At 38.1% G+C, this 27,996-nt stretch overlaps 1 protein-coding gene across 2 annotated transcripts in view; it reads left to right on the top strand.

The window, feature by feature from the left end:
• Positions 1–27,996, top strand: part of EFCAB5 (EF-hand calcium binding domain 5) — a 135,991-nt gene that overhangs the window by 82,984 nt on the left and 25,011 nt on the right. For both annotated transcript variants that reach the window (XM_014827053.3, XM_070482650.1), the window contains 9 exons: positions 1,634–1,733; positions 3,114–4,196; positions 5,623–5,700; positions 5,800–5,892; positions 7,408–7,622; positions 9,277–9,433; positions 17,657–17,946; positions 19,505–19,674; positions 20,154–20,382. In XM_014827053.3, coding sequence (XP_014682539.3) covers positions 1,634–1,733; positions 3,114–4,196; positions 5,623–5,700; positions 5,800–5,892; positions 7,408–7,622; positions 9,277–9,433; positions 17,657–17,946; positions 19,505–19,674; positions 20,154–20,382 — 2,415 coding nt within the window. The remainder of the gene's footprint in view (positions 1–1,633; positions 1,734–3,113; positions 4,197–5,622; positions 5,701–5,799; positions 5,893–7,407; positions 7,623–9,276; positions 9,434–17,656; positions 17,947–19,504; positions 19,675–20,153; positions 20,383–27,996) is intronic.

The following is a 27,996-nucleotide window of genomic DNA, read 5'->3' as shown; positions in this document are numbered from 1 at the left end:
ATGGAAAAATAAAGGTCCAAATATAGCAATAACCACTACAAAAGGAAGGATAAGTTGGGGAGAATTTTCCTGATTTTTAAAAATAAAGTTATACTAATAGAATATTGAACCTGGCATCAGACCCACGAGAATGTGAGAATTTAGTGTATGACATGGATAGCAATATAAATCAGTGGGAAGGGACTAATTAAGAAATAATATTGGGACAATTGGTTTTCCATATTGGGAAAAAAATTAGATTTTAACCTCATTAATGAGGAAAAATGAGTCCCATGTGATCAGAGATCTCAATGTGGAAAACAAAATTTTAAATGTTTTAGAAACAAATATAGAGCAGGTATAGGTAATCCGTACAAGTAATATTTCCTAAAGAATACCCCTAAAAACACAAACCATAGAGGAAATGATTGATACATTTGACTACCTAAAAATTAAAAACATTGATATGGCTAAACTCACCTCACCAAAAGTTAAATTAAAAGATAAGAGATAAACTGAGAAATGATATTTGCTATATAGATAACAGAATGATCATTATCAAAAATTTACAAATTAATAAGAAATAGACAACTTTTTCACAATTGGAGAATGGGAAAGGACATGAAAAAGCCATTCATAGTTGAGGAAACCCAAATACATAATAAACATATGAAAATATATTTAATCTCACCAATAATCAGGGAGATGCAAATTAAAATAATTAGATACCATTTTTTATTCAACGAGTTGGAAAAAATTATAAACTCTAACAATATCAAGTATTGGCATGGATATGGAGAAATATCCTCATTTGGTGCTGGTGAGAATGTAAATTGGTATAGGTATTTTGTGCAGCAATTTGACAATAACTACTAAAGTTGAAAATGCACGTAATATACAATCCATTAATTACGCTTCTAACTATTTACCCTAGGGAAATGTTTGCACGTGTAACACAGGAGTTGTGTATAAGGATATCCATTGCAGCATTACTTTGGTATCGAAATACTGGAAACAATCTAAACGCCCATAAATAGAGAAATGTTTTTAAAAATTATGATGTTTTCATATTATAGAATATCATACAGCAGTTAAAAGGAATAAAATATATTTCTTTACATACATGAATTGTATCTCAATGTTGAGTAAATAAAAGCAATTTTAAGAAGGACACATGTACTATGATATCAGTTATATATTTTTAAAGTACATTCACAAAATGTTAACAATCATCATTTCTAGGTATCGGGAACACAAGTGTTACTTTTATGATTTTCTCTATATTTCTGGAATTAACATTTTTCTCAAAATAAAAACGATGCAAAAAAAGAACAAGTTGGGAGCAGTTAATTGTTCCAAGTATCATGCTCAGGTCAGATTAGATAAGAACTGAACATTGTACATTAGATTTAGAAATTCAGTCAGTAACAACAAATATTTGTTAAGCATCTACTAAATGTAAAGCATTTTGACATGTTACAGAACAAGAAGTAGAGTATAAGCCTAAAGCCAAGATATAGCTTTCCTGATTTTGACTCTGCAGCTTTTATTTACATAATGATGGTGGTGATGATAAAAGCTTCAAGAAGCCATATTCCATCTACATAAATATCTCAAATCTCTTGTAACAACTAATTTCAAACTTTCTGCTTAGGTAGGGTTTTTGGATCGGCAGAGGACACTGGCCTTGCTGGAAATGTTCTATGACCAAACTTCAAAAATGCTCAGAAGTTTTCTTCGAAACCCAAGGCAATGTAAGTGCCATGCAGAGGTAGTATGCTCAAGCCAGAGTGAGGCAGTACACTGATATGATAATACAAGGTCATTTGATCCCCATGGAATCTCTTCACATAATGTCTCCCTTAGACCATGATAGCTATATCTAGTTGCTTATTCGCCACAAAATTTACTCTTCATCACGACTAGATGTATTTTTCACCATGGTGCAATACTAAAAGTTGTCAAGTCAGAACTCAGCTAGAACTCAATTTTAAATTCATTCAAACAAGGGGATGCTTTACTGACAATCTGAAAGTTTTGGAAATTAAGTTGGTAATGATAATTCCAGTTTTAGAGTCAAACTTGGAATTCTAAGAAAAATGTTCCCTCTCCCAAGCATTTTTACTTGTACACCTTTACTGTACCTATACAGTAAAATCTCTTTTATGTTACTACCAAGAAAAACAAGATTATGGGCTTTATTTTTATTTTTTAAAGGGAAAGTCTTTGAATGGATGAGTTTTCCAAAGAATGTCAATATTTTAGTTCTGTGTGAAAATTTATTACTTGAATACTTAAAAATCTGTGGGTGATATACATAGAGTATTCCTGAAAACTGTGAGAATCACAATTTTATAGCTTAAATACTAAACATTTTGGGAGGGAGGAGGACAGTCTTGTGGTATGAGTCCCACTCTCTGTAGTTCTGGACACCAGTGTTGTTTTGTTGTTGTTGTTGTTTTCTGAGGAAGGTTAGCCCTCAGCTAACATCTGTGTCAATATTCCTCCACTTTATATGTGGGTCACCACCACAGCATGGCTGACAAGTGGTGTATGTTCGCACCTGGAATCTGAACCTGCAAACCCAGGCCACCAAAGCAGAGTGTGCTGAACTTAACCACTGTGCCGTGGGGCCAGCCCCTGTTACTGTTAAAGAGAGGGATTCGGGTGAATGCTATCCAATCTTTCCCTGGAATTCTGAACCAGATGTCACATAAGTTGTGGAAGAAAGAGTTGAGGAATGCAGAAAAAAGAAAGAGAGGGAAGAGGGAAGTGGGAGAAAATAAATATTGGAAAAAACATAGCCCAGTAAAGATTGTCATGGATAGACACTGACTTGTATTTTGATATTGCAGATATTGAAAAGGTGTTTGAGGTGGAAGATGTGTTCATTTCTAAAACCACACCTTTTTGGAAGGAATGATTTCTAATTTACAGTAGTGGACATCTTTTATGTTCCTTTGGGTACCTTTTTGCTTTTTATTGTGTTGCAGGGAAAGGTAACTGATATTTATTTAAAGCAGTAGGCATATATTACAATCACTGTGCTCAATGCTTTTTTGCATTAATTTACTAGCTCTGATTCTGCATTATAAGATCAATTGTTTAGGTAAATGTTTTGTTTTCTGCATTAGGGCCATTCATTGAATTTGAAGAGATAGACTTGCTTGAGTTCTGGGGAGACACGGATAATCAGAAACACATTTATGAAGACTTTGACAAAGTCCTTTTAGAGATGAATACATTACTTTCTGAAAAACGTGCTAGCAAACCCCAAAGTAAATTGTTAGACAATTCAGAAGATCAACGTAAACGTGATAAACACAGAAAATCAACACTACTACCAAGCTCACCAGAACAAGAGAGAGGGACAACTGCAAAACAAGAACCAAATGGAATTTCAACCAAAGAACAAAAACAAGACAGGGAGTCAACTGGAGAAAAATCAGTAACAGAAGAAGGAAGCCACAGAGGATCAACTCCAGAACAAGGATCAAGTAGAGAGTTAATAACAGAACAAAGACCACCACGAAGAGCATCAACTGCAGAAGAAGGACATTACACAGAATCAATAGCAGCACAAAGACAACGCAGAGAGTCAGTAACAGAACAAGGACCACACAGAGGGTCACTTGCAGAACAAGGAACACGTAGAGAGTCAGTAACAGGACAAGGAGCACGCAGAGATGCAGTAACAGAACAGCAACCACACAAAGGATCAACTGTAGGAGGAACACGTAGAGAATCAGTAGTAGAACAAGGACCACACAGAGGGTCAATTGCAGAACAGGGATCACGCAGAGACTCAGTAACAGAACAGGGACCACATGGAGGGTCAGCTGCAGAACAGGCATCAATCAGGGAGTCAGTAACAGAACAAGGACCACGCAGAGAGTCAGTTGCAGAACAGGGAACACGTAGAGATTCAGTAACAGAACAAGGACCACGCAGAAAGTCACTAATAGAAGAACCACACGAAAGGTCAACTGCAGAACAAGAACCACCTGGAGAGACAATTCCAGAAAAACAACAGAGAATTTCAACTTCACAATCAGGGAGAGGTAGTATCTTAAGAGAAAGTAAAAAATCTAGGGAGTACACTGAAATCCCTCCGGAGGAAGAGAGGACTCAGGAGCAAGCATATGAAGAGGAATTATTCATGTCTTCTGAATTGCAAGAGCAAATTCCAACATCGAGTAGTAGAGATCGTCTTTCAGGTAGTAATGCAGTTCTACAACATCAGCTCCCTGTTTTGCAGAGGGATTTTTAAAATCTTTTCGGAAAATACTCATTTCAATTAGGCTCTTTTCTGGCATATCAGGTCATGCAAATCTCAGATATATTTTGCTATTCAGCCTGAGTCTAGACCTTGAACAATCAATTAAATGCAAACCAGAATGTCTGTATTCTCAATTTACCTAGAATTCTTTTTGCACCAAAAGTCCATTTGTAAGGAATAAATCATATAATGTTGCATATAGAAATTTTCATTGGACCTCTGAAGAGGCATTCAAAGCCCTTTTGTTTTAAATGTAGTCTGATATTAAAATCCACTTTTTAAAATTTCTTTTTTCAACTATAAAATGGATCTTGCTTTTTTCAGTTATATATAAGATATATCTTCTAGAAGAGTTTCTGAAATTCATATTTAAGACAGAAAGCACCCTCCATTTCAAATATTTATTCTGTGGAAGACTTTTCCTCTGAATTGCTTATGCCAATATATTCCCTTTTTGTTGAAAAATTCTAACCTTTTAGAGAGCCAATCTCAATACCACTTAAGACCTCAGTTAGGCTTACATTTTTTTAAGTTCTGCTCGTTAATTCCAAAGTCCCAAAGTCCCAAAGAAAATTCTTATTTAAAACTCCTAATAGATGGGTAGCCTGTGTTCTAGTTTCTACACTATCATTAACTAATTTGAAATCTTTTATTTTTTCAGCATTATGTTTATTTCTCCACAAAACAGGGCTACTAATTTCTGGCTGTCCTCACATAGTAGGCATGCAAGTAAAAAATTAAGTGAAGTTACTATTCAATCGGATGTTATATTAGTGAGGACTTAATTTTGGCTATGTGTAACAGTGATCCAAAAGACAGTCTCTAAAAAAAATAAACAAAAACAAAACAAAATAACAATGTCTAAACAAGAGAGAACTTTCTCTCTCATATGAAAGCCAAAACTTATGACAGCTTGGCCCCATGAAATCAGCAGTGGCTCAAGTTCCTTCTATCTTTTGTCTCTTCCAACCACATGGTCCAAGATGGCTCACTACCATGTCTGTATTCTGACCAGCAGGTAAGGAGAAAGGAGAAAGATAGACATCACATCACTTCCCTTCACATCTCGTTGGTCAGAATTTAGGAATATAGTGATAGCTAGCTGTGAGGGAGGCTAGGAAATGTAGCCCTTATTTTGCATGGCCCAATTGGGGTACAACAAATAGCTTTTGTCACACATCTGCTCACAACAACTAAAGTTATTAAGTGATATCACTGTGGTTGATTATGACACAATAAATATGGGAAAGTATCTGAAAGAAAGGTGTTCTATATGCAAGGCATTTCTCTCGTTCATTAACTTAAGAATGTATAATAGAATATATAATGTCCAATTCATAGGCATTTTCTTTTGTACCTTTTAGAAGCTGCACAAAAAGAAGTTCAGAAAGACAAAGCCTGTGAACCGAAGTCCCAAAAAATAGAAGGAAAGTTATGGTCAGGTGACTCTTCATTTAATCCTCCTTTCATTTATACTCTAGAATAAAAACATTGTGAAAGTGAAGTCAAGTTAGTTGTGTTATAGAATGTGTATTTCATAGGTGAACTTTTGACTTGTAACTGGAAGAAGAAGTATGCCAAATGTGAAGAGGAGGAACAGGCAAACTTAATCTATGATAACTCCAGGTTCACAGGTACATGTTAACAATAAAACTAGGAAGGATAGATGGCAGTCCATTGGATGAATTTAATTTACTGTGGTACCCCATGATAAAGATTGGACTTAACCAAGTCACAATGGCAGCGTGGTTCTTGCATTATTTTTGTCCCTGAATTGATGGATCTAAACACATACAAGATGAATGTTTTTGGTGGTAGTGTACATGCAGGTGTGTGCTATTGATGAATGCTCTTCTGCTTTAAAACATATGCAATAGTATACAAATTTTTTTTTACCATTATGTGGCTGTACAACTGCTTTGAAGCTATGATCCAGGTATACAAAGAGAGTCAGATATTAGATATTAGAATTCAATAAAAATCATTCCAGCTATTCCTCTCCCTGGTAGTTCCACATTCCAACATGTGAGACAGGTGAGAATCTATCTTATTTTTGAAGACTTATACACAAAGATATACTCAACAGAAGAACAATGAGTAGCTTTTAGCTCTCAGATAAACCATGTATTTAATGATGATTGTTCCAATAAGTACTCATATTTTACTACAATGCTATTTTATCATTTTACCTTTCATCGACAAGTAGTAGAACTATTAGATCAAGACTGTTTTCTTCCTATCTACAATTTTTTTTCTCATTTAAGCCTGGGCCAAATAAACTTTCTATCCTCAAAATATTTTGGTGGAAATGCATGGCATTGGTCAAGCTCTTTTGGCCTGCTAGTTCATGTTCTTCTTCTCTTGGTCATACTTCTTTATTTCAGTTTTGCTTTACCATTTAAAAAAATTGCATGGGTGATCATTTTTAAGTCACACCAAATCTCATATGGAAGACATAAGAGCTTGAATGATTCCATCAATGAATAAATCAAATATAAGTCATGGCTGACATTTTGTGAGATATTATAACATTGAGCTTCAAGATGAATATATTAGTCAAAACTCTTTGGGGGAGAGCTTATAGTGGTGGTATTTATGAACTTATTTAACTGGCAAGTCCAGACAGCAGCTGGCGTCAGGCACAACTGAATCTAAGGGCTCGACAATAGCAACAGAACACTGTCTCTCTGCCTCTCAGCCCTGTTCTCTGTGTAACTTTCAGTTTTCGGTAGTTTTACCCATATGTGGCAAAGACGTCATAAGAGTATTTTTAAGCCTACAGCCTACTAATTCAGGAATCAGAGTGATTCTTCCCCAATAGTTCCCCAAAAAGATCTGAGGCTAATTCTCATTGGCCTATAGTGGATTACATTGCTGTCATATATGAATCATTGGCCAGACCTATATCACATGGCCAACTTTGAAGCAAGGGTCAGGGAGGCTCAGGACCACCTGATTCATCTAAACTGACAATGGGGGAGAGATGTTTTCCCAAAGCAAAAAAGGAGGGCACCGTCCTCATAAAGGGAGCATGGATTCCTGACAGGAAAAAAATAGCAGATGTCTATTACAATAGGTACTCATATATTTTCCCAAAGCTTTGAGAAAACTGTTCACTTTACTGTTTGTGTATGTTTCCTGCTTAATAGACCTACACTCAATTATCAGAAATAGTCAGTCTTACAAGGAAGTAAAAGGTAGGAGTGCCTTCAATGGAGTTTCCTTCGACCTGCTCCAGTTTGTACAACTCCTTGAGACATTCGTTGGTGAAGATACTCCCTTGAGTGTCAGTGAGACCCTCACCGCCTTTTTCAAGAGAGGCTATGTTGAAACAAAAGAAGAGAAAATGAGTAGCTTAGAACAGGTGAGTAATATTATTTATCAATGAAACACATGAGGTCACTATTATAAGTAAATCTCTCAACCTCACTTGTTCCTACTGTGGCTCTTTCTTAAAAAATTTGCTACCAAACTTATCACTTTATTTCAATGAGCATGGCCATTAAATATTTTATCTTATTGTCAAATGTTCTAAGATCAAACTCTGGAAAACTCATTCCCCTAATCATAACATGATTGCTGGTGGCAGAAGATTGTACAGCTTTGTTTTTCCTCCTCTGAAGCTTAAAGAACAGATTTTTGAGGTGCAGATATGTGTGTGTGCAAAGATGTGTGTTTCTTCACTTTCTGCTGTGTGAGTACATTTACAAATGCACATACCTAGGGGTATGATTATGTCTTGGATATATACTTTTATTCATGTGCATCCATGTAGGATATGTTTCCTAAGGACTTACTACTTGCTTAGGTGGTAGATAAATGCACACACATTCTTATAAATTATAAACAATTTATGTGCTCTTATATGAAATATGCAAATTGGATTCACCAGGAATATTCAGTAGTCTCATAAGCCTTAGGAGTTTTCTCAACCTAATTCTAGAGTTGATATCCCTTTCGCCTCCTCAATTGCAGTTCCCCCCATTTAAACAAATGGTATATATTCACTTTCTTTTAGGAATTGTCTATCTAGGTATTAATTTAATTACTATCTAATTGATATAATTAATCTAGTAAAAAACCTAAAATGTAAATAATAGCAATGACAAGTTAGGTCAATGTTAAATATAAAAAAGAATTTTTGGGGCCAGCTGGGTGTAGTAGTGGTTAAGTTCGCACGCTCTGCTTCAGCAGCCTGGGGTTCGCCAGTTTGGATCCTGGGTGTGGACCTACAAATCGCTCATCAAGCCATGCTGAGATGGCATCCCACATAGAAGAACTCTACAACTACAAACTGGGGCTTTGGGGAGAAAAAAAAAAAAAAGAATTTTTTAACACAATCATTTTTTATTGTTTGAACACTGCTATTCATCCCCCTTTGCTACAAAACTTATCCCACCAAGAAGCCAGGCAGAGCATCCCATGTGTTTATCATATTCCTGAACAACCAGCTAGAGGGTGGAGAGGAATGAAAGAAAAATTCTTAAAGAGTGTAGTCCCCTTCTTAAGTTAATGTGTTTTGGACTAAAACGTTAGTCCAATGCGTTAGTCCAATGCAGAGAATGCCTATTTTTTGGTCTAGAGGTGAAATAGAGAAATGGTATTTAGAGGATTAAAATTAAATACTTCATTTTCCCATTAATATCATGCTTAGTCCCAGCCTTTTTTTTTTTTTTTTTTGAGGAAGATTAGCCCTGAGCTAACTACCACCAATCCTCCTCTTTTTGCTGAGGAAGACTGGCCCTGAGCTAACATCCATGCCTATCTTCCTCTACTTTATATGTGGGACGCCTACCACAGCATGGCTTACAAAGCAGCGCTGTGTCCGCACCCGGGATCCGAACCAGCGAACCCTGGGCTGCCGAGAAGCGGAACGTGCACACTTAACCGCTGCACCACCAGGCTGGACCCCCAGCTTTTTTTATAAAGCTGTTTTGATAAAAAGTGCTGCACTTTGAGGGAGATAAACACAAGACGCCAGTTGTCTTCTGTGCTTTGTTATCCTGCTTGTACCCTAGGCTAGACAAAATGTTTCCCAAGTCCGACGGGGACTTCTCCTAGAAGCCCTCTTTCAGAGGTGGGACAGTGATGCTTCAGGGTTCCTGGATCTGAAGGAAGTTGATGAACTCTTGTACACATACAAGGAGGGAATGGAAAAAGACTCTATGAAAAAAGGTAAAAATATAAGAATTTTCTTACTTAAGTTGTAGTAACAACTTGGCTTCAAGTTTTCCAGCACTATGACATATATACAATTAAAACATGGGTTGTTCTAAAACTACAAGATACCACTTTACACCTATTAGTAAGGCTATAATTTTTTCAGCTTTATTGAGATATAATTGACATATAGCATTGTGTAAGTTTAAGCTGTGCAATGTATTGATCTGATACACTTATATATTCTGAAATGATTACCACAGTAGCATTAATTAACTCCTCTATCATCTCACATAATTACCATTTCTTTTTTATAGTGAGAAAAAGAGCTCTCTTAGCAACTTTCAAGTATATAATACAGTATTGTTAACTATAATCACTATGCTGTACCTTAGTTCCCCAGAACTTATTCATCTTATAATAGAAGTTTGTACCCTTTGACCAACAACTCCCCATTTCCCCCACCCTCAACCCCTGAAAACCACCATTCTAACCTCTGTTTCTGTGAGTTTGACTTTTTTAGATTCCACATATAAGTGATACTATACAGTATTTGTCCTTCTCTGTCTGACTTATTTCACTTAGCATAATGCCTTCAAGATCCATCCATGTTGTCACAAATGGTAGGATTTTCATCTTTCTCATGGCTGAATAATATTCCATGGTATATATATACCACATTTTCCTTATCCGTTCATCTGTAGATGGACACTTAGGTTGTTTCCATGTCTTTGCTATTGTGAATAATTCTGCAATGAACATAGGGGTGCAGGTATCTCTTCAAGGTAATGATTTCACTTCCTTCAGATATATACCCAGAAATGGAATTACTGGATCATATGGTAATTCTATTTTAAATGTTTTGGGGAACCTCCATACTGTTTTTCAAGGGCTGCACCAATTTACATTCCCACCAAGAGTGCACAAGAGTTCCCTTTTCTCTACATCCTCACCAACTCTTATCTCGTCTTTTTGATAATAGCCATTCTAACACGTGTGAGGTGATAGATCTCACTGTAGTTTTAATTTGCATTTCCCTGATGATTAGTGATGTTGAACATCTTTTCATGTGCCTTTTGGTCAGTTAAATGTCTTCTTTGGAAAGATGTCTATTCACTTCTTCTGCCCATTTTTTAGTTGGATTGTTTTTTTGCTATTGAGTTGTATGAGTTGCTTATATTTTGGACATTAACCTCTTATCAGATACATGATTTGCAAATATTTTCTCCCATTCTGTAGGTTGCCTTTTCATTTTGTTGATGGTTTCTTTTGCTATGCAGAAGCTTTTAAGTTTGATATAGTCCCACTTATTTACTTTTGCTTTTGTTGCTTAGGTAGTATGACTATAATTTAAAAAATGGAGAATAGCAAGTGTTGACAAGGATGTGGAGAAATTGGAACCCTTGTGTACTGCTGGTGGGAAAATAGAAAATGTCAGAGTAATCAGGAGTGGAATATATTGTAGAGTGTTTTGTCTAAGACCATAGCTCTACATAGTGAGATTGCTTCTCTGTACCTGGCTATGCTCATTCTTGGGATTAAAAGAATCCAAACCATTTCACAGTTCTGCCTATTTTCTCTTCTTGTTGTACCTCTCTGCCTCTACAAGGTCTGATTCACTTCTTAAGTCTGACTGGCTTGCAAGTTTCTCCTGAATTTACTAACTTAACTTATTCTCCCTAATGACTTTTTTCTCCTATATTATATTTTTCTCCTCTGATCAATACTTCCCAATCAAGAGCTACTAAAATTCTTATTCCAGTATAATAATTTCCCTCCTTTATTTGGTAAGATCCTAGTCTAAATGATTTTTTTCTTCACTGGGTTCAGGGATTTATCTGATGATTTTGGCATACCATATTTCCAATTCTTAAAGTATATAGTGCACGAGAGAAAGAATGAGCAGGGTTAGTTAAGTTCTTTAGCCCTTTCAAAAATCATTGTATTCGTTGATCTTCCAACATACCTAAGTTTATTAGTTGTCATGTGTTCTTCCTTAACTATGCCTTCTGCAAGCTTTACACTATACTATACTACTTGTCTTTGACTGCAACCAAAGAAAATTCATTTAATGAAGCTTCAAAAGGCATGATGAAGTGGTTTCCACTTAAAAGATGGGCAAATTTCATAACACAGAACCATGTTCTACAGAGAAAAGAACACTACACAATGGTCAGGAGAGCCAAGTTTCAATACTGTATCTTTCACTAAATGGTCATGTGACCATGGGTAAGTTATTGAACTTCCATAATCCAGGCGTCCTCATTTGTAAAATGACGGAGTTAGACATGATGAATTCTAGAATTTAAGGAATCTGAGAATGATGTTATAAGGAAGTTCCAAGATATGTGATTGAAGTACAGCAACAGGGATAGGTAGAAAGCATAGAATGTAATGGGTTAAGCCCAGCAAATGAGAATGAGGAAAGTAAGGAACAGGCAGGATCTGCTGCCAGAAGAAAATGTCTGCGAGCAGGAAGAATAAATTATTCTCTCCAAGGGTAGGCTTATACAAAATGACTCTCTCTGATCACATATTGGTAGCCACCTGGCCTGAAGAGATGACTGCTGAGCTGATGGCCATATGGAAGAGAGAAAGTCACATTTAGCTTCTTAAAAAATGGAAAAAAAATCTAAATTCAAACATTATCTAATAACTGATTGGCAAATCTTCAAACAGCTCTTTTTTGTTTTGCTCTAGTCTTATCTATTTCTGTGTCCAAGATTAAAAATTGGGGTTTAAATAGGATAAAGGCACACAAATAGAAATTTCTAGAAATACTTCTGCCGCTGTCCTCAAAATGGAAGTTTTCTATATGGAAGGGGCAACTTGAAACTTTTAGTCTGTAATTTTCCCTCTTTATTCCTGTCTAATATAGCCTAATCTTTTCAGCATAAATACCACAAATAAAAAGCTGTTGAACATGTGACCTGTCTACCCTACAGAATTTAATGGAATAAGTCACTCTTCCCCCGTTACTTCCCATGGAATAGCTGTTAACATTTGTTAATGTTTAACTTTCCATTAAATTATAAGATTTGCCTTAATATGTAAATTTCTATTTAAGTGGAACATTTAACTCTCTTAAAATTATAACAGTTTGGTGGTGCATTCTGTCACCAAATTCCAGAAATCTTGAACATTAAGAACCATATTTATTTAGAAAGTCTCACTGAAGAACTCACAAAGTGTTTTTTAAAGAAACTGAAAACTGGACAATTAGTGTAAAATTACTGCTGTTTCTTCACTCTGGAACAGGGAATCTCTAAGAAACTCCTCAGTCTTTTGTTGATTTCCATGACCTTGACATTTTTGAAGATTATAGGCTGGTTGTTTGTAGTATGTCCTTCTTTTAGGTTTGTCTAATGTTTCCTCAGGATTAAATTCAGATTATTTATCTTTGGCAGGAATATCATATGAACAATGCTGTGTTCTTCTCATTGGATCTTACCAGAAGCCCAATGATAATAAAATGATATCTGGCAGTTGCCCCACTTTAAAGTTACTCTTTTCCCCTTTGTGATTAAAAAATGTTTTGTGGTTGCACTTTGAAACCATATAAACATTCCCTTTGTTGTCAAACTTTTCGTTTATTCATTTATAGCAGTATGTATTCATGGTTTCCTATTTTGTTCAATGGTTTATAATCCAACACTGTCATTATTTTAATGCTCATATTGTCTCAGATTTGACCTATGGGAGTTCCTTCAATATAGCTCCTGTCCTTCCCTGCCTTTACTATGTTGTTATGAAAAATTTCAAACAGACAGCAAAGCTGAAAGAATTTTATGGTGAGCACCTATATATGCACCACGTAGATTCCACTATTAACATTTTACTATACTTTTTTGTTATCTATTTATTCATGTCTCCATCCCTCTAACCTTCCTTCTATCTCTCTTATTCTTGATGCATTTCAAAATAAATTGCAGACGTTAACACACTCCTCCCTAAATACTTCAGCATGTGTATCTTTAGTTTAATAATAGCCAAGAACTGGAAACAGTCCAAGTATGTATCAATTAAAGAACGGACTAACAAACTATAGTATATTCATACAGTGGAATACTACTCAGCAATAAAAGGAAGCAAAGTGTTGATACGTGCAACAATATGTAAGAATCTCAAGAAAAAAATATGCTGAGTAAAAGAAGCCAATAATATTAACAGTTCAATATATGTTAACATTTCTTTTCTTTTGAGGTAAAATTTGCACAAAATGAGATACACAAATTTTAAGCGTACTTTCGCTGAGTTTTGGCAAATGCATAACTTGTGTATCCCATACCCCTACCAAGACAGAGAATAAAAAGTTCCCTCATGCCCCTTTCCCATTCAATCCCCACCACCCAATCCTCAAGGTAGCCACTCTTCTGGTTGTTTTCCACCATAGATTAGTTTTATGTCTTCTAGTTCATATAAATGGAATCATTTATACGTCCTCTTCTGCATAAGGCTTCTTTCACTCAGTGTATTTTTTCCTCTATGTGGGTGTATATGTAAATATACATTTACATCTGTACATATTTCTTTTTAATAAATACCTAGGAGTGGGGTTTCTGGGCTATAGGATAGGTGTATGTATAGTTTTATAAGAAACTGCCAAGAGTTTCCTGTGTCCTTTTAACATATATCCATCATTCTTTGAGCACCTCCTTGCTTTCTGGCACAAAAAGATCTCTGTTCATCCTATCTTTCCATGCTCCCACCCTGGAATCACTCATTTCTCCAAGGAACCCTGGTTTCTTTTAGTAGAGAATGATATTTAGAAGCCAAGGTCTGGGTTCTACATGTTCTCATTACTCCCAGGTCCCAGCTCCCAAGTTTCCCACAGGGAATATGTATGTATGTATATGTAAATATACATTTACATCTGTACATGTCTATTAATATTAAAAACCAGAGGGCCCGGCCTGGTGGCATAGTGGTTAAGTTCGCGTGCTTCACATTGGCGGCCTGGGGTTCGCAGGTTCAGATTCCAGGTGCAGACCCAGCACTACTCGTCAAGCCACACCGTGGCGGCATCCCACATAAAATAGAGGAAGATGGGCACAGATGTTAGCTCAGTGACAATCTTCCTCAAGCAAAAAGAGGAAGATTGGCAACAGATGTTAGCTCAGGGCTAACACACACACACACACACACACAAAACCCCATAAATTCACACCTCTAAGTCTAATCCAATAACACAGGGTTCATTCTAGTTTTGTCCATTTTTTGTAGCTCCCTTCTCTCTTTCTTGTATTATCCTAAATATATTTATTTATTTGATTAATTCCCCTGTGTGGAACTAATCTCCCATCACACTGTCCTCTCTCCGACAGTGATGTCCTTCTCACTACAACTAAGCTCCAACACTCTGTACTAATCTGCCCTTCCCATACAGTTTCCCTCCTTACTCTGCTCAGGCTCTGACATCCCGTACCAGATCTCCCCTCTATGTGGATACCCTTCACACTCTCCTTAGGCTCTGACATTCCATGGCAAGGCACCTTTTCACATAGATGCCCTCCTCAATCTACTCAGGCTTCTGACTCCTCGTGCTGGGCAGTCCCCTACCTGGAAGTCCTCATTTTGCTTGGCCCCTGATTCCCTATCCTGAGCTGCCACTCCATATAGACACCATCCTCACCCTGTTTAGGTTCTGACTTCCCAGGCCAGGCTGTCCCTCCACTTGGTTGCCCTTCTCGCCCTGCTCAGGCTTAAATACCCCTTGTGGGGCATCCACTCCACATGGATACCCTCCTCATCCTGCTTGGTTTTTTGTTTTTGTTTTTTTTGTGAGGACGATTGGCCCTGAGCTAACAGCTGTTGCCAATCATCCTCTTTTTGCTTAAGAAAGACTGTCACTGAGCTAATGACTGTGCCAATCTTTCTCTATTTTTTTTTTATGTGGGATGCCACCACAGCGTGGCTTGACAAGCAGTGCTAGGTCCACGCCCAGGGTCTAAACCCGCAAACCCCAGGCTGCCTAAGTGGAGTGCGTGAACTTAACCACTACGCCACCAGGCCGGCTCGCTGCTTGGGTTTTTATCCTACCGGAAGCTAAACCACCTCTCAGGGCCACCTTCTTCACTTACATGGGCTGATGATTGCCCTTCCACATGGATAACCTCCTCGTCTGTTCAGGCTCTGACAGCCCATGCCAAGCTACTTCCTGCACGGATGTTCTCCTTCCCCCACTTGGATTCTGATGCCCTGCTTTGGGCCACTGTGGCTTCTCTTGACTAGGAGCAGATGCTTACCTTGCTCTGCCCCATCTAATGGCTTTAGGACCAAATTGTTCAAGAATGAAAAGGAATGAAAGGAGAAGAAGAAGAAATGGAAGAGGAAGAACCTACAAGGTACTTTTAATCTAACTGGAGACTATATCAGTTAGGACCCTTTGAGTCCAAGTAATAGAAAACCTAGCCCAAGGTGGTTAAGCAAAAAAGGACTTTGTTGGTTTATGTGATGGTTCAGGACACAACTAGATTTGGGAGTTCAAACAATGACATTAGGACAGGTGTCTACTTCTTTCTCTTTCTCTCTTTCAGTCTGGCCCTGCTATATTCTCTGTTTTGACTCCATTTTCATACAGCCTCTCCCCTGGTGGTGACCAGATCCAGTCTCACATGTCACAGGTCTTTCAAGTCCAGTGGGAATAAAAAGGAAAATGTCCTTTTCCCAATTCAAGCAAAGAGTCTGGCATTAGTCTGGGCTAAACCAACCACTGTGGCTAGGGAAATAGAATGTCCTGACTGGCTTAGGCCTGAGATGCATGCCCCATCTCTGGAACCACAAGTGGAACCCCACTCAAACACATGAACTGATGAGGGGGCGGAGTTGTTTGCCCAAAGCAAAAGTTGGGATACAAGTACTGGGAGAAAGATGAGTGGATGCTAAAGTGTAACAATCAACAAAAGTACAACTACAGAAATGAGAAGCTTTCATATGATAAGATGACTGAAATTACCAGGTAGTATTTGCTAATTGTCAAATGAATGGTACAGAATGGATGCTGTTGTCTTTCAGGGGAAGGAGAAATCGTAGTGGAAGCTTTCTCGAGGAAGGAGAGATTTTTAACTTTAAAAGGGATGGGTGCATACCCTATAACTTACTAATTTATAATAAATGTCAAAGAAACTTGCACATGTGCACCAGGAGACATACACAAAAATGCTCATAGCATTGCTCATAAGAGCAAAATAGTGGAGACAACCTACATGCCCATTGACAGGAGAATAAATAAATTAATGATGATTTACTCACAGAATGACATATTATAAAGCGGTGAAAATGAATGAGTCACAGCTACGGGAAGAAAATGGATGGATATGGTAGCATGATGTTGAATAAAAAAGCAAGTCCCAGAAAACTACATATTATATAATGTCCTTTTTCTAAAGTTTACGGACAGGTAAAACTAAACCACATATTGTTTAGAAGTACACATACACACACACACACATATGATGACACTATTGGGAAAATAAAAAGAAGGGAAAGATAAAGCAAAAGCTAAATTTCAGGATATTGGTAGGGGTGTGGGGAGGCAGGGGTGTAGAAGAAGATGTAAGTTATTGGTAATGTCCAGGTTTGGGAGTAGATTCATGATTGTGCAATTAAGAAAGTAAAAGAAAGATATGGATGCAGAAGTGTGCAAGGCATGATCAGGGACCATGAGTAGAGAGGGGATACTGGAGCAAATAATTCCTACATGGTATTATGGGCAGATATTATTGAAAAATGGACTGGATTCAAATATAGTGGGACGTCGAACAAGGGAATTGTATAATGCAAGTTGTGTTTTAATTTAATTTTATAAATATATATTGAGGCTTACTATTGGTAATCCAGTTATAAAGTGATTAATACTGGTTTGGGATTATGAAAGTAAGAGTGGAGAAGAGTGGCCACAAGATAGTTGCCGAAGACTGACAGGATAGGATTAAGTGGTCTATTGGACACGGAAGGTAAAAGGTAGGGAGGAGTCAAAGTTGATCCTGGGGGTTCATCTGGCTAAGTGGGAGAATTTAAAAAAAAAAGCAGAGAAGATGACATAAGAGTCATCTTGAGTTCAGCATAGGAAGTCACCACCAGATGTTCCATTGGGCTTAGAGACGCCTTTGATATACCTGGTTTTCCATGGGGAGCAATTGTCAGGGGCTTCAGTTTGCTATAAGAGGAGAATTAAAATTTCCCCCACAGATAAATGAGCTTTTAGTTAGTTCTTGGTTTTGTGTTTATGTCTTTTAGCTAAACTACACATCCAATTTCCAAAGCCACGACCTGGTCATGAAGTGAGGTTATCTTCAAAGCAGTTTCAGAAATACATAGAATTGGTTGTATCTGAACTCAGGGGCAATGAAGATCATGTTCTGGAAAGCGTTGTGGAGTTTCTGATGAATGCTTTAGAAAGGAGTCATACTGAGAGTCTGAGGAGTTGTGCTAGACAAAAGTGGCTGCACCAAATCCAACATGCTGCAGAGACAAGTGGGGTATCCCTGGAGCCAGTGTACACTGAGACCTTTAAGGCCCTCAGCCAGGTATGTTTTCCAAAATGATATATGGAAAAATTTCCTCGCAGTAGCTGACGTTGAGTGCTTGCAAAGGTGGAGCACACTAAATTCTCTTGAAAAATCACTGGGTGCTGCTAAAGATGTTTTATTTATCCCAATATATTACAATGACCCAAAGTCTAGGATAGATGCAACTGGAATGACTGCAGGATAGCAAGGTAAAAGCAGAGAGGGAAAGTATAAAAAAATTATGTCTTGGGATTTCTAATTTCATTTGTACTGAGAGTCAAATAAGCCTAGAACAGACAAGAGACTGATATCAAAAAATACCAGTAAGGAGATGTGAAAGTAGTTCTAGCTACATTTCTCTTGCATGATGTTTTGGGAGTCAATTTAAAAAGGAAGTATTTAAATCATGAAGTCATCATAGAGTAGAAACCAACATCACACAATATTCTATAGCACGGCTGAGAAACAAGCTAAGACTATTTCAGAATCCTGTCACTTAAAACACATAACCCTGGTGGACCACTCCCCACAGCTTTGCCACCTGCTCAGAGATGACCAGCTTGCTGCTCCTCCCAGGCTGAAACAGCATAGTTGTCTTCTACATATGTCACAGGTTCCGTTGATCCAGGGAAGCTTGTCATTCATCTCAGTTAAATCCACTTGATTATTGGAATCATCTCCTGAATGGTTGAATTTTCCAGTGTAGTTTGAAATGGAACAGAAGCCTAATCAAGAAAAAAGAGCTGTTACTCCAACTTGTTTCATATCTGCAGTAACCTAAAAGAAATCTCACTACATTTTTGTTAGTTACTCTATAGATCTTTTATGTAGAAAACGAGGAATAAAGGCAGAAGAAAAAAAGGCATGAAAAACAAACCCAAATATACAGAAGAGAGGACACAAATATCAAGGAAAGTGTCTCTCATGTCACCAATTTATGAACATGTTCCATATATGTGTTAATACATAATATGGTTGATAACGTAATATTTTAGGTACAGGGAATTTCCAGTTATTTTAATTAGAAATAGTAGTTGCATAAAGTCTACAGTCTGGCGCCCCAAGAAATCCTTTCCTGAAATGACATGTATAAAACATCATAGACAAACTATGTTAAGAATCCCTTGAGAGCATTTTTTTCCACATTCACATCATAGTAGATGGTCAAGAAATATGCATGAAATGAAGCCATCTTCTTGCCCTAGCTAGTTAAAGTAAATACTTTTAACTGAAGTCCAGACAAGACGATAATAGTTCAAAGGGATCCAAGTTTTAAACCTCTAAATTTGAGTACATTTGAGAGGTTTTTCGTTGTTGCTGCTGCTGCTGTTGTTTTTAGTAAACCAGTCTAGTTGGCATAAAGTAAATCCATTCCACTCACTCAAACTCAGGTTTTGGGGACAGCTGTGGTGTCAGCCTTTTCCCCATTGCCCACGAATGGTAATATCTATATAATTTATTCAGGAAAATGAAATTATCAGGGTCAGATGCACAAATTGGCTAATGAAGGGAGACATGATTAGAGAATAGCTCTTTGGTTATTGGCAAATACATGGTCAGAAACATTTTGCCATAGGATGCTGAAGCCCATGGATGTAAGAAGATCAGTGCGCACATTTCCCTGTTAGAAGAAAATCTCCTACTGCCTGATAGAGGAAATGTTCTGCTGAGGAATGTAGCTTCTACTTTAGACGATGCTCCATTTGTACTGAACAGAGTACTCTACAGGGACATGACGGGAATCAGGTAGGAATTTCTTGGAAGTTGCTTTTACCCTTCTAAAAAATAATTCCCTTTCTGAAGTAAACTAGCATTGAAATGCTAGTTAGCTGCCCGAAAGAGAAATGCCTCAGGTCACCAATGCTTCTAGAGTGGGAGGTGATGGGTTTCCAGTGTTGAATTTCACCTGATCATTCTAGAGCTCACTCCTAGGCACTGATTTGCCATACAGGGACTTGGCTTCACACTATCAGCTCAATTATTTCTGCCTGCTCTGTAAGTTGTCTCCTGCATCCTGTTTATATATATTTTCTCTGTTATGATCTAAGCCTGTTTTTTAAATCTTTCAGTCAAGTCAGACTCTCCAAACTGGTAAAGTTATGAGTCTACTCCTCTGACATATAATGCCAATGGTTATGAATGGAAAACTGGTCTAGGTTCCTAGATGCTTTAATCTGAAGCCTTATCCTGTGCCTTTCTCCCATCCTCATGTTCTTATTCCTCAGCTTTACAGTAGTGGATGAAGGGAAGCCAATACACGTTCCCCAAGTTCAGCACCATGGGAACGTCTTCTTCTGGAACCATTCCCGCAAGAAGAATGATCAAAATGGATCATTCCTGGCTCTGCCTCTTCAGGATGCATATATGAGGATCTTTGGGGTCATGGCTGTTGACACCCTAAGAGATCCCCAGAAAATAAACATCTTCCTACCTCATGAAATCAGATTCTATCAGGTCAGTCATAGAAGAATTCTTCAAGAGCAATGGTAGGATGGCCTCTCCTTCTATACTTTTTATTTATTTTTATTTTATTTTATTTTATTTTTTTCAGATGTATATCATATTTCGAATTCTGTGTACATTACATCATGTTCACCACCCAAACACTAATTATAGTCCATCCCTCACATGTGAGCCTAATCACTCCTTTTGCCCTTCCCTCTCACCCCTTCCCCAATGGTAACCACCAGTCCAATCTCCAATGCTATGTGGTTTTTTTTTGTCGTTGTTTTTATCTTCTACTTATGATTGAGGTCATATGGTATTCAACTTTCTCCCTCTGACTTATTTCACTCAGCATAATACCCTCAAGGTCCATCCATGTTGTCACAAATGGCCGGATTTCATCATTTCTATGGCTGAGTAGTAGTCCATCGTGTATAAATACCACATCTTCTTTATCCATTCGTCCCTTGATGGGCACCTAGGTTGCTTCCATGTCTTGGCTATTGTGTATAATGCTGCAGTGAACATAGGGGTGCAAGTATCTTTATGCCTTTGTGTTTTCAAGTTCTTTGGATAAATACCCAGCAGTGGAATAGCTGGATCGTATGGTAGATCTATCCTTAATTTTCTGAGGATACTCCATACTGCTTTCCATAGTGGCTGCACCAGTTTGCACTGCCACCAGCAGTGAACAAGGGTTCCCTTCTCTCCACACCCTCTCCAACATTTGTTTTTTCCTGTCTTGTTAATTATAGCCATTCTGACCGGAGTGAGGTGATACCTCATTGTAGTTTTGATTTGCATTTCCCTGATAGCTAATGATGTTGAGCATCTTTTCATATGCCTGTTGGCCATCTGTATATCTTCTTTGGAGAAATCTCTGTTCAGATCTTTTGCCCATTTTCTAATTGGATTGTCAGTTTTTTTGTTGTTGAGCTGTATGAGTTCTTTGTATATTTTGGATATTAACCCCTTATCTGATATATGGTTTGCAAATATCTTCTCCCAATTGTTAGGTTGTCTTCGTTTTGTTGATGGTTTCCTTTGCTGTGCAGAAGCGTTTTAGTTTGATGTAGTCCCATTGGTTCATTTTTTCTTTTGTTTCCCTTGCCCGGTCAGACATGGGACTTGAAAATATGCTGCTCAGACCAAAGTCATAGAGCATACTGCCTATGTTTTCTTCTAGAAGTCTCACGGTTTCAGGTCTTACATTCAAGTCTTTAATCCATTTTGAGTTGATTTTTGTGCATGGTGTAAGGGAATGGTCTACTTTCATTCTTTTGCCTGTGGCTGTCCAGTTTTCCCAACACCATTTATTGAAGAGACTCTCCTTTCTCCATCGTATGCTCTTGGCTCCCTTGTCGAATATTAGCTGTCCATAAACGTGTGGGTTTACTTCTGGGCTCTCAATTTTGTTCCATTGATCTGTGTATCTGTTTTTGTGCCAGTACCATGCTGTTCTGGTTACTATGGCTTTGTAGTATAATTTGAAATCAGGGAGTGTGATACCTTCAGCTTTGTTCTTTTTTCTCAGGAATCCTTTGGCTATTCGGGGTCTTTTGTTGTTCCATATAAATTTTAGGATCCTTTGTTGTATTTCTCTAAAAATGTTGGAACTTTAATAGGGGTTGCATTGAATCTATAGATTGCTTTAGGAAGTATGGACATTTTAACGATGTTCATTCTTCCAATCCAAGAGCACGGAATATCTTTCCATTTCTTTGTGTCTTCGATTTCTTTCAACAATGTTTTATAGTGTTCAGTGTACAGATCTTTCACCTCTTTGGTTAAGTTTATTCCAAGGTATTTTATTCTTTTTGTTGCAATTGTAAATGGGATTGTATTCTTAATTTCTCTTTCTGCTACTTCGTTGTTAGTGTATAGAAACACAACTGATTTTTGTACATTGATTTTGTATCCTTTATTATTTCTAAAAGCTTTTTAGTGGACTCTAGGGTTTTCTAGATATAAAATCATGTCGTCTGCAAAGAGTGACAGTTTCACTTCTTCTTTTCCAATGTGGATCCCTTTTATTTCTTTTTCTTGCCTGATTGCTCTGGCTAGGACTTCCAATACTATGTTAAATAAGAGTGGTGACGGTGGGCATCCTTGTCTGCTTCCTGTTCTTAGAGGGATAGCTTTCAGTTTTTCTCCATTGAGAAGGATATTTGCTGTGGGTTTATGGCCTTTATTATGTTGAGGTATTTTCCTTCTATACTCATTTTATTTAGAGTTTTTATCATAAATGGATGCTGTATCTTGTCAAATGCTTTCTCTGCATCTATTGAGATGATCATGTGATTTTTATTCTTCATTTTGTTAATGTGGTGTATCACGTTGATAGATTTGCGGATGTTGAACCATGCCTGCATCCCTGGAATGAAACCCACTTGATCATGGTGTATGATCTTTTTAATGTATTGTTGTATTCAATTTGCTAGTATTTTGTTGAGGATTTTTGCATTGATGCTCATCAGTGATATTGGCCTGTAATTTTCTATTTTTGTGTTGTCCTTGTCTGGTTTTGGTATCAGGATAATGTTGGCTTCATAGAAGGAGTTAGGAAGCCTCCCCTCCTCTTCAATTTTTTGAAAGAGTTTGAGAAGGATAGGTATTAAGTCTTCTTTGAATGTTTGGTAGAATTCACCAGGGAAGCCATCTGGTCCTGGACTTTTATTTTTGGGGAGGTTTTTGATTGCTGTTTCAATCTCCTCACTGGTGATTGGTCTATTCAAATTTTCTACATCTTCTTGGTCCAGTTTTGGAAGGTTGTATGTTTCTAAGAATTTATCCATTTCTTCTAGATTATCCAATTTGTTGGCGTATAGCTTCTCATAGTATTCTCTTATTATCTTTTGTATTTCTGAGGTGTCTGTTGTAATCTCTCCTCTTTCATTTCAGATTTTATTTATGTGAGCCTTCTCTCTTTTTTTCTTGGTGAGTCTAGCTAAGGGTCTGTCAATTTTGTTTATCTTTTCGAAGAACCAGCTCTTGGTTTCATTAATTTTTTCTATTTTTTTTTTTTAGTCTCTATTTTGTTTATTTCTGCTCTGATTTTTATTATTTCCTTCCTTCTGCTGATTTTGGGCTTTGTTTGTTGTTCTTTTTCCAGTACCTTTAGGTGCACTTTTAGATTGTCTATTTGGGATTTTTCTTCTTTTTTGAGGTAGGCCTGAATTGCTATAAACTTCCCTCGTAGAACTGCTTTTGCTGTATCCCACAGATTTTGGCATGTCATGTTTTCATTTTCATTTGTCTCCAGGAATTTTTTTATTTCTTCGTTGATTTCTTCATTGACCCAATCATTGTTCAGTAGCATTTTGTTCAGTCTCCACATTTTTGTGGCTTTTCTGGTTTTCTTTCTGTAGTTGATTTCCAGTTTCATACCTTTGTGATAGAAAAGACGCATGGTATTATTTCAATCTTCTTAAATTTATTGAGACTTGTTTTGTGGCCTAATATGTGATCAATCCTGGAGAATGTTCCATGGGCATTTGAAAAGAATGTGTATTCTGTGGTTTTTGGATGGAATGTTCTGTATATATCTACTAAGTCCATCTGGTCTAATGTGTCCTTTAAGGCCGGTGTTTCCTTATTGATCTTCTGTTTGGATGATCTATCCATTGGTCTAAGTGGAGTGTTAAAGTCCCCTACTATTATTGTGTTACTGTCTATTTTTCCTCTTATGTCTGTTAATAATTGCTTTATATATTTAGGTGCTCCTATGTTGGGTGCATAGATATTCACAAGTGTTATATTTTCTTGTTGGATTGTTCCCTTTATCATTATGTAGTGCCCATCTTTGTCTCTTATTACAGTTTTTGATTTAAAGTCTATTTTGTCTGATGTAAGTATTGCTACCCCCGCTTTCTTTTCTTTGCCATTTGCATGGAATATCTTTTTCCATCCTTTGACTTTCAGTTTGTGAGTGTCTGTAGGTCTGAAGTGTGTCTCTTGTACGCAGCATATACATGGGTCTTGATTTTTTTATCCAATTGGCCACCTGATGGCATTTGATTGGAGCATTTAGTCCATTGACATTTAAAGTAGCTATTGATAAATATGTATTTATTGCCGTTTTGTCACTTTTTCTTTTTTCTGGGTGTTTTAGTAGTTCTTCTCTGTTCCTTTCTTTTTCTCTTGCTCTCTTTCCTTGTGGTTTGATTGCTATCTTTAGTGATATGTTTGATTTCTTTTGTCTTAATTTTTTTCCTGCTTGTTATAGGTTTCTAATTTGTGGTTACCATGAGGATCCTATTTAATATACTATGCACATAACAAGTCTATATTGAGTAGATAGACTCTTTAGCTTGACCTCTTTTTAAAAGCTCTACTTTTTCTCTCCCCTCCTCCCACATTATATGTTTTTCACATCATATATAGTCTTTTGTTTAGTGTGTGCCTATCCATTACCCTCTTATCATTGAAATAGGTGATTTTAGTACATTTGTCTTTTAACCTTCATATCTTCACAGGTAGTTGATCTGCTGCCTTTACTATATTTTTACCTTACAAGTGATTTTATTGCCTGTTTTTTGTTGTTGTTGTTGTTTTGGGTTTTTTTTGATAATTTTTTTTATCTCTTTTGTGGTCATTGCTTTCCCACTTAAATAAGTCCCTTCAGCATTTCTTGCAGAACTGGTTTCTTGGTGATAAACTCCTTTAATTTTTGCTTGTCTGGGAAGCTCTTTATCTCTCCTTCCATTCTGAATGACAACCTTGATGGATAGAGTATTCTTGGCTGTAGGTTTTTTCCTTTTAGCACTTTAAATATGTCGTGCCATTCTCTTCTCACCTGTAGGGTCTTGACTGAGAAGTCCACTGATAGCCTGATGGGCTTCCCTTTATATGTCACTTGTGGCCTTTCTCTTGCTGCTTTTAGGATTCTCTCTTTGTCTTTAATTTTGGACATTTTGATTATAATATGTCTTAGTATGGGCCTCTTTGGGCTTCTCTTGTTTGGAGCTCTCTGTGCTTCCTGAACTTGGATGTCTGTTTCCTTCCTCAGGTTCAGAAAATTTTCCTCTATTATTTCTACAAATAAGTTTTCTGCCCCTTTGTCTCTCTCTTCTCCTTCTGGGACCCCTATAATCCGAATGTTAGCACGCTTGATATTGTCCCAGAGTTCCCTTACATTGTTCTCATTCTGTCTAATTCTTTTTTCTCTTTTCTGTTCTGCTTGGGTGATTTCCTCTAGTCTTTTGTCTAGCTCGCTGATCCATTCTTCTGCTTCCTCTACTCTGCTATTGAGTCCCTCTAGTGAATTTCTCATTTCGAGTATTGTATTCTTCATTTCTGATTGTTTTTCTTTTAACATCTTCCAGTTCTTTGCTGATGTGCTCATTGTGTTCATCCATTCTTCTCTGCGTATCTGTGAGCATCCTCATGATATTTTGTTTGAATTCTTTGTCGAGTAGGTTGCTAGTTTCTGTTTCACTTAGTTCTTTTTCTGGGGTTTTGTACTGTTCCCTTGCTTGGAAAGTATTCCTTTGCCTCCTCATTATGCCTCTTTCTCTGTGCTATTTTCTTTGTATTAGGTGAGTTGGCTATGTCTCCTGATCTTGGAGAAGTGGCCTTATGTATGAGATGCCTTATGAGGCCCAGCAGTGTACCTCCCTCTCGTCACCAGTCCATAAGAACCAGGAGTGACCCCTTTGTGGGCTACTTGTGTCCTTCTGCTGTGGCAGGGTTGCTCCCACTGCAGGTACCCAGGGAGTCTGATCTTTCCTTCCCTGGCCAGCTGTTTGTAAATCCGGTTTGGGGAGCCTCAGCACTGTTGGCTACAAAGTCTATCAGCACACTCTTATTGCAATTGTCCTCTTAATTGGGTTGGTGCCCAGTGTAGCTGGTTGCTAGGCTCAGGGGCTACAGTTTGATAGGCCTGAGGCCAACAAGGCTGTTGTCAGTTCTCTTAGGAGTGCAGCTGAGTGGGGCTAGCCCTTGGCATGGGGGCACTCAATTGTTTTAGGCTTTGGAAGGTGGGGCTGATCCTTTTTATGGCTATTTGTGAAGCATAAGTCTTCTGCCGCTGATAAGCCTCACCCTGCACAGGACCACATACACTGTCAACACAGTCCTGGTCCGTGCACACTTCCCAACCCCCTGGAGGGTACCCCAACACCACACTGCAGAGGCCCCCACCTCTCCCCCAGTGCCCCCCACAGTTCACCTGGTCCTCACACAGGCCCTGCCCCACAGAGGCAGACACCCTTGCCTGCCTGTAGAGGATCAAGGCACTCAGTCAATGCAGACTGAAAAGTAGCCTGATGGCTTGCTGTTAAGTGGGGCCAGTCCCTAGGGCGGGTTGCCTGCCCTGGCTGAACTGGATTAAATCTGTGCCTTAGTGGGTGTGGCAGACCCCTGGGCTAACAGCCCAAGGGATGCACCTCAATGGCCCCCACCGGTGTTCCAGTGTCCATATCAGCACGACTGGACCAGCTCAGAACAATGGCCCCCACCAATGTCTCAGTCTCCGGAGAGGTCCCTCCTCTCACCAAGATGCCCCCAGAGCCCACCAGGTGAGTCTTGTTTCACCAAAGGGCTGTCAGCCTTCTCTCTGGTGATTTTAGGTTGCTGTAATGAGTGAGTTTGTGCGTGTGCCCTTTGAGACCCGGGTCTTTTCTGCTTTTGGCCGATAGCTTTTCTGGGGGTGTCCTCTCTGCAGTTAATAGCCAGCAAAACCAGACAGTAAGACCCCCATCTCAGTTGGGCTGAGTCCGAAGGATGCTTATAGCAGTATTGCCCCCGCTCCAGACCTCACTCCTCCAGGGAGGGCTGCGTACCTTAGGGTGGCTCCCACCTGGCCAGCTGAGAAGCTCCACTGCTCCCAAAGGTGGCTTTTTTCCTCTCCGGCTGGAATTACTGCCTCTTCTGCCTTCGTCAGGACTGTCCCTTGTCGTGGGGGTGCTTTTTATCCAGTTTTCAGTTTTCAATCCAGAGTAATTCTTCCAAAAATTGTTACAACCTGGTTGTGTTAGTGGGAGAAGGCGAGTTCAACGTCTGCTCACACCGCCATCTTGACGAGATCTCTCTCCTTCTATACTTTTTAAAAAACAAAAGGTGAAATCCGAGGAGAGTAAAGCTATGTATATAGATAGTGTCATCATGTTTGTTCCTGTTCCCTGTGTGTATGTATCAGTCTTTGGAGAGGTTCCCCGTTACACATGGAAGGACTCTCAGCCTCACTTGCACATTTCTGGGAAGATTGTTAATATATGTCCCCTTGCATTAATCCTAGGAAGAGCATTTTATGCTGTAGAACTGAAGTCCAACTATTAGACCACTAACTAAGAACCACAAAGTAGGAATGAACTTTTAGAAGGGACATGTTTATGTTTCATTAATTATAGTATCTAGAAATTCTTAGCTCTTTCCCCAAATGGCGTTAAATATGACATGCATTCTGATAGCTCTTGATTTCAGCATTAGAATTTTTGAGGATTAAGAATGAAGGAAAAAGCCTAAATGTTTCTTGAGTATTCATGTTTGCAAATTAGGTCACAAAAAGGATGGGCACTTTTAAGACCATAAAATAACTGGACCATTTCTACGAGCATTTTAATTTAATTTTATGAATAGAAATTGCAATGAAGGAAGATTGAAAGCCTTTATGGAGGCAATGGA

The sequence above is a fragment of the Equus asinus genome, chromosome 13, assembly GCF_041296235.1.
Source record: "Equus asinus isolate D_3611 breed Donkey chromosome 13, EquAss-T2T_v2, whole genome shotgun sequence".
Classification (NCBI taxonomy): Eukaryota; Metazoa; Chordata; class Mammalia; order Perissodactyla; family Equidae; genus Equus; species Equus asinus.
This window is presented reverse-complemented; position numbering and strand designations above follow the sequence as displayed.